This window comes from Mastomys coucha, unplaced genomic scaffold (genome assembly GCF_008632895.1).
Source record: "Mastomys coucha isolate ucsf_1 unplaced genomic scaffold, UCSF_Mcou_1 pScaffold20, whole genome shotgun sequence".
NCBI classification, from domain to species: Eukaryota; Metazoa; Chordata; class Mammalia; order Rodentia; family Muridae; genus Mastomys; species Mastomys coucha.
The window spans coordinates 8,356,192-8,371,491 of NW_022196903.1; the positions used below are offsets into that span (position 1 = coordinate 8,356,192).

General features: G+C 36.4%; 1 protein-coding gene across 1 annotated transcript in view; it reads right to left on the reverse strand.

Moving 5' to 3' along the window:
- The window catches only part of Thsd7a (thrombospondin type 1 domain containing 7A), a 380,717-nt gene that overhangs the window by 63,082 nt on the left and 302,335 nt on the right, over positions 1 to 15,300 (reverse strand). Inside the window, exon 11 of the mRNA XM_031381188.1 lies at positions 14,112 to 14,215. Within this exon, the coding sequence (XP_031237048.1) occupies positions 14,112 to 14,215 (104 nt within the window). The remainder of the gene's footprint in view (positions 1 to 14,111; positions 14,216 to 15,300) is intronic.

Here is a 15,300-nt window from a genome sequence, read left to right on the forward strand (position 1 = left end):
TATATATATATATATATATATATATGTTTCTTAGTGACATTTCACTAGATTCTATGAATGATTTAAATTTATTTCACATATGGGTTAGATTTAGAAATCAATTTTAGTAAAATAATTATGCTGAATATTTGCCATAGTGCTTGCAGCAAATAAGATGCCCCAATGTTGTTTTAGGGTATAAAGCAATCTACATTTTCAGTCTACACAGGTCTCAGTGGATGCCTATTTGTTAGTGAATGGTGGTAGGAGAGTTTGTTCATGCAACTTGTGGTCCAGCCACATGGCATAGAAGGCACTATTCTCTTCCATGTCGAGAGTGCATTGGTGTGTCTTTTGAGTGGCTGATAGGAGATACTATCGAAGCTCTCAATCCCTTCTGACCTCAAGTTCTTCACATTGCAGAAACATTGACTTTGGATTTAAAAATAAGATTGGAAACTCTTAACAAACTTTATTTATCACATCACTAGTAGAATACCCATGACTATATCTAGACTCTATTGATGAAACAGTTTTTATTCACATAGTGGTCCTTTCCAATATTGTTCCAGTAGTTTATTTAAAACAGGAAAGAGTTTTATCACATAGGAAACACAGATAGATAATATTGCCTATTTTGTAACAGATCTTAAAGACAAGATCACACGTTGCTTACAGTCTCCCTCTATCATTTACTCCACAGGTTCTAAAAATAATTTGTTCATTTAACAAGGAAGCCAATGAAACATTTAACCTTTGGTCCTACATTGAAATCTTCATTAACGTACCTTAAATAGCCCTGTTCAGACTGATTTATATGGCCTTTTCAAGTTTATGGTGGAGGCTGAAAGTGTTCCCTGCTTACCAGCTTGCTCAGAATTCTATCATTATGAAATTTAGGGAAGAGGCTGATCTGTTGGCCTGAATTAGAGCTGGGATACAGGGATCCCCAGATTAGATTAAGCCATACTCTTTTCACCTGTGAGCTGAAACCCACCTGAACAGTACAGGTTGGGGAATGGGCATGCAACTGGAAGTAGCTGACAGTTTGAGAAAGGGAAAATGTTCCCTGCAAGGAGAGCACATGGTGGACCCAGTCCACAGAAGCTCATTCTGTGCTGCAAAGTAATGGCAAGACTCCTAGGCTTTGAATGGAATCTCATTCATATGATCTAAGTTGGTAGAGCCCAGTTGTACAAAAGGAACAGAGAGGTCCTTAAGTTGTAAAGCCATAATCATTGGAAAGGGGTGTGTGTGTGGGGGTTGGCATTGTGAAAACCAGGTGAAAATTAAAGGCCACTCTCATCACATCTGGGGAGGCTGGCATGGTCCTTGTTTATCGAAGTAGTCTAAAGTAGTGGTGTGTCAGGATGCAAAGTAGAATAAGCTGGTTAGTTTTGGGGATATAGCTTTCTTACTAAACTCCAATGTTATTCACTGGCTAAGGACAAGGTCCTACGCAGCTCTGATGATCTCAACTTGCTGGCTGGATGAAAGCTACTGCCGCAGAAGCTCCTGAAAGGCTACTCACAGCCTCCATTCTTGGATTCAGCCATGAGGATCAAGGAATAAGCGTTTTTCAAAGCTGCCAGAAGTTCAAGGTGTAAGAGTTCTGACTGATGGTACAGGGTACAGCTGTCCCCTGAGAGGCTCTGCCAGAGCCTGACCAATACAGATGCGGATGCTCACAGCCAATCATCAGACTGAGCATGGGGACCCCAAAGGAGCAGTTAGTGGAAGGACTGAAGAAGCTGAAGGGGTTTGCAACCCCACAGGAAGAACAATATCAACCAACCAGACCTCCCCAGAGCTCCCAGGGACTAAACCACCAACCAAAGAGTACACATGGGGGGGACCCATGGCTCCAGCGGCATATATAGCAGAGGATTGCCTTATCTGGCATCAATGGGAGAGGAGGTCCTTGGCTCTGTGGTGACTCGATGCCCCAAGATAGTGGAATGCTAGGGTGGTGAGTGGGAGGGAGTGGATGAGTGGGTGGGGAGCACCCTCATAGAAGCAGGGGGAGGAGAAGGGGATAAGGGGCTTGAAGAGGAGAAACTGGGAAGGGGGATAACATTTGACATGTAAATAAACAAAATAGCCAATAAAAAAGAAATTAAAAAAAATAGAGTTCTGGCTAAGACTAGTGGATAAGATGGAAGTCTCTCTGATAAATGGTCACTCTTGCACTATATCAAGCTATGGAAAACACTGGTATGTAGGTTTAAACTCGAAACTTGAATTATTGTTCTGTCAAGAAAGTATTATGGGGACTTTTACGGGAATGGATGAAAGTGAACCTCCATCTATTTTGAAGGAAAGCCTGTGGTACCCCACAGGGGAAATGTTCTGATTGGGTTTCATAGTCCTCTCTACTTTTGCACATAGGACCAACCACTTATGCACTATAAATTCAGTAAGTTCACATATTTCAAAGAAAGACTTGAGAAATGAAAGTATTAGTCATTTTACTAGCTATGATGTAGAACCTTCAGGAATGATTAATTTGAGATGGAAGATATATGACCATATTAGAATTCTTAGATAGGAAGATGGATGTACTGTTTTCAACTAAAATTAAGAACTAAAAATCTTATCTGTGGGATCTTTGAAATGAAATATAATTTGCCTACTTATGTAATATGTCTCGCTGAAATAAAGATTCAAACATAAATATTTTGAGAAAGTTAATAAAGATCCTTGAGTTCTCCATGAGGCCCCAGCCTCCATCTGTCTTTCTTGTCTGTCTGTCTCTTTATGTCTGTCTTTCTTTGTCATCATATTTCAGAATTACTTTATGTATTTTCACATTTTGATTTGAGAAAGAAAATTAAAATAACCACACTACCAATAAATATAATTCTAGAAGTAAGTTAAAAAGGTTGGTAAATACACTATTTACAAAAATCAGAAGATTCTTTCACATATTCAGATATGGCATGCAAATCTTGTTCATACTTCAGTAAGTTGAAATGGAAAACAAGTACGTAAAAATCCCTTATCTGTTCTCAGAAATCTCCTCTGCACTCCACTTCCCTTATCTGAGATTTTCAACAGTGTACTTTTGGAATGAATCACAGAATGTTATCCAAACAAGAGCAAGAAGACCGTTTGTACAATATATTGAAAATTTATCATATATCGTAGCTTGTTTGTATTCTATCATAGAGGAAACACAACAATTCAAACATAGAAATGCAATCTAAAATGAACTTCCTGCTACTGGGTGAGGAAAATATAAATGTTTGGAAAGGGAGCCATCTGGTCTCTCAGCTTTGTAAACTTTAAAAGTCATTTGTGAGCCAATGAAAACACAGTAGATTTTAATTTTAGCATAAATGGATCATACCAAGCATGGTTTCCTGGAGTTTCAGAAAGCTGCACACGCTCAAGCAATAGTGACTGTATTTGCATCTATTCTACTGTATAATGACTATGCAAGTTCTTCTTTGTGAGGAGGCCTTATTAAAACACAGGTCGAAATAATGCTATCCTGTGAAGAGTTTATCAAGAAAGCGTTTTTTGTGAGATTAGCAACTGAAAAATAGAAATACCACAGTTTACATTATGACGACAATATATACTTATTTCATTACTAAATATAAAAATTAAATATCACAGCAAGTTTTATGTGTTATAGGATAAAATGGCTCTAGCTGACTAACAGCATGAGAAACACAAGTATGATTAACTGTGGACTAAAGATGAGTACCATTTGAACAAGTTTAGTACATTAAGATTCAGGAAATATTTAAAGGTGAGTAAGAAATTCAGCTTCGTCAGCAAATAAATGCTCTAAGGAAAACAACTCAAAGAAGGATTAGATCAAAGCAATTCACCAATATATACTAACCAATGACAATTTGTAGACTTTAGGAGGACTGATTTGAAAAGGCAGTGTGTAGACATTTTTATGTGTGTATATTATGTACATATGTGTTTCTGTGATAATGCTTATATCTGTGAATGCAGGAATGTATACATCACTCTTCATATTTAGAGTTCAGAAAACACCCACAGGTTGGTCCATACAGTCCACCTTGCTTGAAGCACAATCAGGCTTTTATTTTTTTAACAGATGTTTGTTTCTGCCTAATTAACCTATTAGCTTCCACAGAGTCTATTGTTTCTGCCTCCTTTCTTAATGTATAAACATTTAGGTCCTGTGCATATGTGGAAGGAAGTGGCTTAGGTACTGAGACATCTCCCCTGCCTGTGAGTGTAGACATTTTTGCTATAATAGGCAAAAATTGGGCATGGTCTAAAGATTAGACATCATTAAATTATGACTAATCATGCTTTGTACGATAGTTTCATTTTCATGTTATAAAATGATTGAAATAAATAACTTATCTAGGGAAATAAATAACTTATCTAGGGATTGCTCTAAAATGCTCCAGGAAAATTACTTCACACTATGAAGTGAGTGACAGATGATCAAGATGGCAACATGTCAAAACCTTTAATGCTGAATAAACAATAGGCACTCTGTCAATACTCATGTCAGTCTTCCATTTTTGAGTGTTCTTAAAGCATCTCCCCAATTTAAACCTGAAAACAATACAACAATAAAACCCCCAAACCAGACTATGCTTTTAACAGATGAACCATCAGCCCCATAAGCTATGTTCAAAATATGAAAATGTTAAAGGTTCAAAGAAACAGGCCTGACACTGTTGAGTCAACAGCAGATAGACATAGATATATGTGGATATGAGCATCAGTGTGAAGTTAATAACAGACCTTAGAGCAAGTAAATCTAATAACACAAAATGTCACTACTCATCTTCATGGTTTTGTTTATTTTTTTTGAAAAGATAGAACTCCCTTCTTATGCCCCTTCTTTATGCAGAAAGTGGGCATTTCAAGTGAGCTGTGGATTACTCTGCAGTGTGTATGGCCACCCTGTCATTCTGTCACACTAATCAGAGTAAAATATATTGCTAGACCTAAAATGTGCACACAGTTCATTATAGCAGGAAGAATCTATACCTTGGTGTGTGGAAAGCTTTGAATTATGGGTAACAAAGAGTTCAAGGGGCTCTGAGACCTTATATATTAAATCGAGTGATATGAACATGAGGTACCCTATCTCATCCATTATGTCTGGTGACAGTCAAGACAGAACATACTCAGTTGGTAAGTTGATTGGGTGAGTTATCTTCCTGTAGTTTTATGAGCAAATGGTAACAGCAAGAATGAGATCATATAAAAAAGAAAAAGGAAAAAGCTTATCATGTGTAGGAAGCTTGTTACCAAGAGACCTAATTGTGCTTAGATCTAGCCTATAAATAATGCAAGAACACCCCAGTTGTTTCCTAGGTAGATATAATGATCCTGGCCTTTCTTTGTAGCAAAAAGGTTTTCACTGACACAGTTGCTAAATTACGCATCCTAATTATAATTTGTGAACACACAATTATAGAATGGCAGAATGGAAAGAAACACACTTCTTAAAATTTCTCTTTAATAGTTTCTAATGATCCCCATGTCACTGGTGTTCATAATATGTGTGACATATGCATACCTCTTATTAGGAAAAAAAAATGTCATCTGCCAGAAGAGTGGCTCAGATGAAAGTCAGCTAAACTGGAATGGAGTTGTGTAAAGGTTCAGCTAATTGCATACCACACGTGTAACATCCAGGAGGAACTGTGGACATGGGTTGGAGCCACCTGTATTTTATGAGCTGCTATTAGAAAAAAGGCAAATGTTGACAAACAGTTGATAACAAGGGTAATGAAGAAATATAAGACAGAATCAGAATGTTCAAGTAAAGTAGGAGGCTGAGATTCATAGAAAATCAGGTAAAAAACATTTGAAAACAGAAATAATCCTAGAAGCTTTGATCAATAGTTCAAACAGATCAAATTACACAGCAGTTCATAAATACACCTGAAGAAAGTTTTAAAATCATAACATATAAGTTTGTTTTTGTATTTACTTATTTTCTGCTTATATTTTCTAGTTTTAGTTGGATTCTGTCTTTAAGTGGACAGAATAGTATATACTGCTAAAATAAACTGACTCAGATATTTGGTCTGATTTGAACTTTAATAATGCCTTAAAACACAGCTGGAAAAAAACAATAAACTGGACCAGATTCATAGGCAAAGGATAAATACCAGAGTATCATTACAGGATCCACAGAGTTAAATCCAAGATTTAAGCCCATTTGTTCATAAAAAGCACCATACTGTGAAGTTAAGTATTTCTGAATCACAGACCACAAATTATTTAGATTTAATTTTAATTAAAGAAAAAAGTATTCTTGACAAGAGATAGCAACATGGAGATTCAATGAAAATTACTTAGAAATGGTTTATATATGAGCCGGGCGGTGGTGGCGCACGCCTTTAATCCCAGCACTTGGGAGGCAGAGGCAGGTGGATTTCTGAGTTCGAGGCCAGCCTGGTCTACAGAATGAGTTCCAAGACAGCCAGGGCTACACAGAGAAACCCTGTCTCGAAAAACCAAAAAAAAAAAAAAAAAAAAAAAAAAAAAAAAAAAAAAGAAAAGAAATGGTTTATATGAAAACGTACATTTAATGTTTATGAGTTTGTATCATACTTTTAAAATAATGTATAACAAATAATAAAGCTTAGAATAACATATTCATATTTAAATAGTAGAAGTTGCTATTTTCTTTAGAAAAATTGTTGAGAAAAATAAGGAAATCATATAAAATATTCCATTACTAGTATTTTTTAATGTGCATTGACATTTTCACTTTGCTGGTTTCCTATTCTCAAGAGGGCAATCTGCTTCTCCTTTCTTAGTCCTTTTGTGTTTTCACTGACTTAGTCACTGTGCTATCATCTATGACCCAACAGAGGTCAATGTTAAGACATTTGTATAGAACTGTTGTGGTTCAGGCCATCATAAAGTTCTCTCAGCTGCAGGTAGTAGTAAGTGGGCTCAGCCTTCAGCTTTCTTTTCAGGTCCAGACTCTGGATCCTGAGCCCTGTGGTGACCTTGGACCCTGGTCTGTGCCACCTCTGGCTGCTGGTATATCTGGGTATATCATTACCCCACTGAGATTATCCAACTATAAGGAAAAGCAACCTTCAATGTTCCTCAGATGTTCTGGTTTCTTAGAATCTATTAATCTATAAGGACTAAGATGGCTTAGAAGTCTCCCATCTGACTTGGGTATTCACTCTTTTCTAGTATCCAATATCTTTGTTTTCTGCCCACTAATTATCATCTATAGGACCTTGATAGTCTAGTTTGAAGGCAGAGACAATCAACCTTTCTGTTTTTTTCCTCACCGCAGACATCACCTAATCTTTCTGTATTTCTGGCTACCACATCTGCCGTGGAGACTAGAAGAGAACTTGAAGAACTAGAAGACCAAGCCTTTGGTGTCTGCTTAAACACTAACTACCTGCTGGCTAAGAGATAATGCTGGACTAATCCCATGGAGTTCAGGAAATGGTATTTATGGCAGAGAAACCTGAGGAATTGTGATGCTCATGCAGTCAGGAGGAAAAGGCATGTGACCTAGACTTGGATTTGGGCTGCCCCAAATTATCATTGTAATGAGCCATATATTTTATTTCTAATACAATTCCAGTGCTCACTTTATCCATAAATATGGTTAGAATTCAGTAATATATTCACCAGGTAAAGGAGTGACTTGGTCTTCTAAATATCCTCTGGACACAGAGAGAAAAGACAGTGGAGACTTCAGTTCTGTGACATGCTTATATACAAAGGATTTGAGCAATGTGAGGCCAGCTTTTAAAGTCATAAATTCTGTTAATGCTTTTTTAAAAAAAATCTCTCTTATTTTTCTGTCCTTTTTTGTTCTTAAGCCATTAGATATTTTGCTACATTTTCTTCTTCCCTAATTGAAAAAAAAATCTATTCTTTTTCTCCTAGTATTCTAGTCCCTGAGGGATGTCTGCCTTCCTCAAACACATTGAGAGAAGTCCCAAACAAACCAGCCAATACATTGCCCTTAAGTGTATAGATTTTACATCATGCTCTTTTCCTGTGTTTAAATGAAATGTCTTTTCTCATTGGGTGTACAGCAATGGTCACCTCTGATTTTTTTTCTTCCATTTTCCTCTGGTCATTGTGCTTACACAGTAATAATATATGCATTATTGATTTGCCTTGAATCAAATCATGTATTATTATTTATAATATTCTTTCCATATAAAATTATCCCTATATATTTATTCTTTAAATTATGTAGCATGTATTTAACAAATATTTTTAATACAATCATTAATTATATTGAACAGTATTCAGGAAATTTACATTGGTCTTAGGGACTGGGATTATCCTGTTTATACAGCTTTTTGAGAAAGTTTAATATATTGGACTTATAGACCTGTGAATTAGAATAGGCAGTTAAAGACATTGCTGATATTGACTGAGTTCTATTTCTCTAAAACTCATAGGCTGAGGCAATAATCCCAATGTAAGGGAGTCATGAGATGGACACTTTGGATCTGAGTAGATCTACTTACAATGAGACTGTAGAGAGCTTTTCCTCTATGTTCACATGTATGTATGTATGTATGTATGTATGTATGTATGTATGTATGTATCTGTCTACCTATCTTTCTATCTATCTATCTATCTATCTATCTATCTATCTATCTATCTATCTACTTCATCATCTATCTATCTATCTCTATCTAAGTTACAGGGAAAATATACTCTGATGTCAGGAAAAGAGAAGTTTTCACCAGAAATTGAATCACTTAGCACTTTGACCTTGTGGCTAATTGTAATAGTGACCACAGCATACAAATGATTATGTATTTATTTTATGATTATGTATTTATTTTATGAAAGTCTTATAAGACTTTTAGGGGAGTACATATCTTGTTTAGAGAAAGTTTCTGTCTCTTGCTGCTATGGTATATAGAAGAGAGCTTAGGGTTAAACTTTCCTAGTGATGTGGAAGCTGAGGTCTTCTGAGAAGAACTGAATTATAACAAGACCTTGCAAGAGTTGTGCTGAGAGCTGCATATTTATTATGCAAAACAAGCCCTTTCATTCCTCTTCATGTAGTACATCATAGGAAACCAGAAAGTAACATCTAGTTGTGATATAATTTATCATTAGAGAAAGAAATTGCAAAGACCTAGAACAGTTTTTACTTTTTGTCTACCACACTGTCTCCATTTTCAGGTTTTTATCTTTACCTATTTTTGTTGTTGTTGTTGTTGTTAAAAAGTTTACTGCTAGAGTTAGGTGAGTCAATATTGTATTCTCTTATTTCCTGCCTAGCGCTGTGATTTCATTCTGAAGGTAGAAATTTTACTACTATAATAGATTTTAGAGCTGAATCTTTCATAAGTTTAAATAGGTTTCTTCACTGATGGGCTTAATTTGGAAACTTGAGCTAAGGACAAGATAGAACTATGTGATGCTAATGATTACAGTACAACCAGGAATTGTGACTATAGCAATGATTATTTACTTCTGAGATTAGATTGAGGTCAGTAATTTGTTTCTGTAAAGCTGAGATAGTAAATAATTTTTGCTTTCTGAGACATTGTCTCTTTTAGCTACTCAACTTTGCCACATATCTTGAGAGCAGCCACAAGTAATACATAAAGAAATAGGTATGGCTATGTTCTAATACAATATTAACTACAAAGAAATAGGCTATGGACTGGATTTGGTTGACAAAATATAGTTTACTAATCTCTGGTATAGGCCAATCATTTGGTAAAGGCTACACAATAAATATATCTAATTTAGAGTCCTAGTATAGTGTTCAAAGGTAGCAGCTATATTTTAATTCATATAATGAAATTTTTGATGCAAAGAAGAAATGTTAAAGTTAGTTATTATAGAAATATTAATTTAAATCTAAATACTTTAGAATAAAAGAAATAACAAAAAGCTTTAGAATGTAAGTAGGCTAGAGAAAAGAGAAATATACTAATGAAAAAATATTACCTTTTTTTAATATAAGTACATCGACTATCTTGGAGACCTGAGCTTTCCTATATTACAGCAAATCATTTTGGAATGTTGGTCAAATAATTATCTATTATTCTATGCTACCTTTACAGTTGCATATCTGTTTCAACCTTAGATTAGGCTCCTGGTACTTGGCAACTACACAATGCAAATTATACAAGCAACAACTTTTCAAATTAGCTCTTCTTTCAGAATTAATTATTTTCACCAATGGAACAATTATGAAGCTGAAAATATTGGCTTAAAGAGTCCACAGTTCAACTTTAACTAATATTTGTACTATCCATTCTAGTTTCTGCCATGAAGTCCTCCAATTTTCTTCACTATCTTAAGGCCATTATCTATTTATTTCTGTCCATTTTTCACACTGGATTTCTCATCAGAGTCTCTGTTTCTTCCACCTTTTATTGTTCCAACAGCATCTTAACCAGAAGCTGGGCCCAACTGTCTTATCGTTCTAATTTATTCTGCACACGCTGACAGATAATGCACTGCTTCCTTCCTGCCTTGCTCTTTTCACGTATTGAACACAGTCTCAAACACTGATGCTGACATTTATACATCTCGACAAAGTCATTCCAGGCTCCAAATCACATCTCTGTGGTCTCAACCTACCTACTTTTCTATGAGCTTATCAATTGCATTTCTCAGCTTAAATGCTTAGCTTATAGAATGGATTGCACTGTGCATTCCTCTCCTGTCTGCTTATGCTAGTAAAAGGGTACGAGCCAAAAATAAGCCCATCCTTTAAGCCTTTCTTCCTCTTTCAGCTTCTAATGATCACATTTGCAATCAATTGCTTTCAGTCTTTAATTCCAGTTTGTTGGGTGGGATTAAATGTTCTCATTTCCCTAAGAAATGCAAGCTCCTTCGTTTCGGTACACCCTTTCAAACATCCAGGGTTCTTCCTGCCCAGCCTTCTCAATGCAGTCTCAAATGAATGAGAAGCTAGACTAGAAAGTCCGATGCACCAAACAACAGAGAGGTGACCATTCTATTGTCTTTGCTGGCTGAATTTATGTAGCATTACTTCAGCTACTAAAGGAAAGCATTTTATTAATTAATTAATTTATTTATTTATTTTGATTTTGCCTGTGGCCATATGGTGTCAAAGATAAAGATGGTGAGACACTAACAAGCTAATTGTGCACAGTTCTGAAACCAATCACGAATGGAATATCAATGTAAGGAAACATTTCTTCTTTCTATGAACGAAAGATAATTCTCTCTATCTCATGCCCCATAGGAACACAAGCTGCAAGAAAAAGAAATATCCATCGGCTGGAATATTAAAGAAGTCTTATTGTGTTTGAAGTTGTTATCCTAAAGTTAAACCAGTTGCTATAATGCAACTTTGTCCTCTCTCTCTATCTGTCTCTCTGTCTCTCTCTTTCTCTGTCTCTCTCCCTCTCTCCTCTCTCTGAGATGATTTTAGAAAGCATTGTTTAAAGACTGGGAGAGAGAGAGGCGCCAAGCAGGAAGCTGGCAGAAAGTAGCACTGAGAAAGCCAAAGACAGCTTTCTGTTTTGCAGAGGAAGTGGGTAAGAGTGTGAGATATTAAGAAATAAGTACTTACTAGGACCAGAATAGAACAATGACCGTCAGACCTGGACACGAAAAAGTCAATGATCATCATAAAATATCAGTGTCTGTACAGGGTATCCAAACAGCAAGAGACCCGCGTTCATCTTGTCGCCCCCATGACATTCTGTGCACAGTCACTGGGGTCATTGACTGCCAGGAGGACGATGGAATTATTTCTCCATGAGGACAATGTGAGCCCAGTGCTGCAAGGCTTTTTTGTGTTTTCAGTCTAAAATGGAGGAAGTGAATCCCTCAAGGTCATGCAGCCTTTAATAGTGGAGTTTTGAGTTATGAAGACACTTCACATGGGTGCCTCTTTGTCTTAGTTAGGGCTACTATTGCTGTGATGAAACACCATGACCAAAAGCAACTTGGGAGGCAAAGCTTTATTAGGATTATGATTTAATATCATTTCATCATTGAAGGAAGTCAGCACAGGAACTAAATCAGGGTAGGGGCTGATGCAGAGGCCATGAAGGAATATGACGTACTGACTTGATTTTCAAGACTTGCCTAGCTTGCTTTCTAATAGAACCCAGGACCAACCCATGATAACACTACATACAATAGGCTGGGCCCTCCCACATCAATCAGTAATTTAAAAAATGTTCCACAGGCCTATTTATGGAGGTATTTTCTCAACAGTCTCCTTCCTCTCTGAGGACTCTTAACTTTGTCAAGTTGACACAAAACTTGGCAGCACAACCATACCCAATAGTTTCTCTAGCGGCATTCTATAAAATATACCTTTCATATTCTGACCACTGACTGGTGAATATTCTTTGTGAGTGTTTGTATAGTAGAACTGAAATAATCCTACATTCAAAAAAGACTTTCTTTTCCACCTACAATGTGACTAGACAAGGAAAGCTCACCTTCTGTTTGTGCAGTAATTGGAACTGAAGCTTTTATATCCAAACTTCCAAACCCACCCATACCCTATACCATTTGGAATTCTGTGTAGACCCAAAATTGTCCATGAATTCATACTTGGTTCAAAGGAGAAGTTGTCAGTGAATGATAAGGCCTTGCCTTACTCAATTTCTTGAAGAAAGGTTTGCTATGGAAAAAGCAACACTCAGTTCTATAGTAGCTCCAGCAAGAGTCATTGATCTAAGGTTTATGATGGACACATGATAGACAGATAGGGTCAGAGTTATGTGACTGTGAGTAGCTCCCAACCCATACACCAAGAAAGGATATCACTTAGATCACACAAACACACACGCACATACACACATGCACGCGCGTGCACACACACACACACACACACACACACACACACACACACACACACACACAAAACATAGCAGCCAAAAAAGATCCATCCCTTCAGAGATCTGACCATTTGGTAAATAAGAGCTCCTAATCTCTAAACCTAGAGCTTTTAAACCATATGCTTGCAAGAATCTGTTCCCATCCTGTGGTGGGCATTCTGGGCTTTTACTCTAACTTTTAATAAATCTTTATCTTCACTCTTCCTATGAGACTGTTTATCTTGTCCAGCTCACTGCCTAAGACATCAGCCCCCAGGACATCACAGACAACATCTCCCATAGCAGAAGATTCCCAATGAAAATTATACAAGTACAATCGAGTCATAAATATCACCAGGCAGATAATATAAGTAATAAACTATAAGTATTTCAAATGAAGACTTCTTTTAAGAACAATCTAAAAATAGATTATTTCTAAAAGGAGTTTTTCTCAAGATTAAAAAAATTCCTATTTTTTTACTGTGAAAACTAGAACTCAATGTCAAGTCTACACAAACTTTTGAATCATCATTAAGAAAATAAATACAAATGAGAGAGCAAAACCATATCTTTATAGGTTAAAGTAAGGTAGGAATATGTTCTGTTACATATTAAGCTATATTTCCAGTATTCATATTAATTACTGACAGTTTGTATGAGAAATAATAATAAAATACTTAAATTCCAAGTGTTAATTCATACATGGATATGAACACTATTCTCCAAAGCTTGAGATGTGAAATGTGATAGCTTTTCACCACACACTTCTGCAGGATTCCATGATTTGTAGCAGTATGAACAATCTACACTTCACACACTGCAAGCTTTGCGTAAATAAACATTCAACTTAAAATCCAGCATCAATTATGATGAGGGCCTTGGATAGCCTGTGCATTATTAGAAATGCCACTACTGAGAATTTCAAGAAAGCTATCCAGGTACGGTATTTGCATGCACAAATGTGATGCATATAAACAAGGATTATGAAACATTGTGATTGTTAAGGTGTCCAGTAAAGTGTTATGAATCATCATGATTTAAAAACACATAAAAGACTTAGTTACATTATGATCTATGTCATAAACAAGCCATGCTTCTGATTTTCTTCCACCTGTTAACTAATGAAGACTCCAACAAGTATGTGTTATTGCCAAAGAAGAAAATTTTAAGAGCCAAGTTTCTGGTTTCTGGTGTTAGGTAAGATAGGTCAAAGCTGTTTCTATCTGCTGTGCTCTGCCCAAGCCTGAGAGCAATATAAAGTGTAACAAGGCAGCGGTGAAGATAAAGGACAGAATATTGGAGAAGTACAAAGCAAGTCAATACTACTGAGCTGTCTCCCACCTCTTGCCTGCCGTCCAGACCCGCAGCCTTCCTGTGCTCCAGGGACATCCTGCTGAATGCTCCATGGAACTAACTGGCACCTGCGCCATTTGTGTGTCTTCCACCTACAGGAGAAGGATAAAATCTCAGGGAGAGGAAGCAGAGATGGCAGGCAAATCATAGAGATAATATAGTGTTAACAAAAAGCAGGCTATTTTCTCACAGTCGGTTTTACCTGAGTTGAATGTAACCACATACTATAAATATAAATGTGATTATGAATACAAATAAATATAAACACAACATAATAAATAATTCTTTCTGTGATACTAGAGACAAGACTATATCATTGGCAGGTTCTGTAGAAACAGACTCCACAGTGACAGAGGGTATTTGGACTTCTTATTCATATTACCAAGAGATGCCCCAGCTGGCACCAGAAGTATTGCATTCCACTAAGTAAACTCCAGGCTCTGGATATTGCCCTTTGGATGATCACTGCAGAGGTAACAGTAAATCACAATATCTCATAACACAAACAAATTCCAAAAATCAATGCGTTGGACAAATAGTAATGTTCATAATATAGACACATAGTAACAATATCTGTCATCTCGGAATTAATGACACATGTATTAAGATGTCAAATTTACCCTAATCTTCACTTAAATCAGTATGTTGTGATTTCACATTTAATTAATTAATGTCATGGTATATGGCATTTCATTTGTTGTAAGGACTGCAATCATGTACTTCAGCAAGGTACAATGTGAAAATTTTTAGTTATAATACCAAGGAGGCCATATTTCTGCAATAAAATTTTGAGATTATGTGTAGCTTCAGTGACTTTAAATTTCCAGGAAGTGAAAATAGACAGATAGAAAATAAAATCTCAAGCCGGGCGTGGTGGCGCACGCCTTTAATCCCAGCACTTGGGAGGCAGAGGCAGGTGGATTTCTGAGTTCGAGGCCAGCCTGGTCTACAGAGTGAGCTCCAGGACAGCCAGGGCTACACAGAGAAACCCTGTCTCGAAAAACCAAAAAAAAAAAAAAAAAAAAAAAAAAAAAAAAAAAAAAAAAAAAAAGAAAAGAAAATCTCACTAGCATTGCAGAGGAACAATGGCACTTCCCGAGCCACAATGCTCACACATAGGAAAATCAAGGATTCTTTAAGACAAGGGAGACATTCTTGATTATTCCTGTCTGACAAA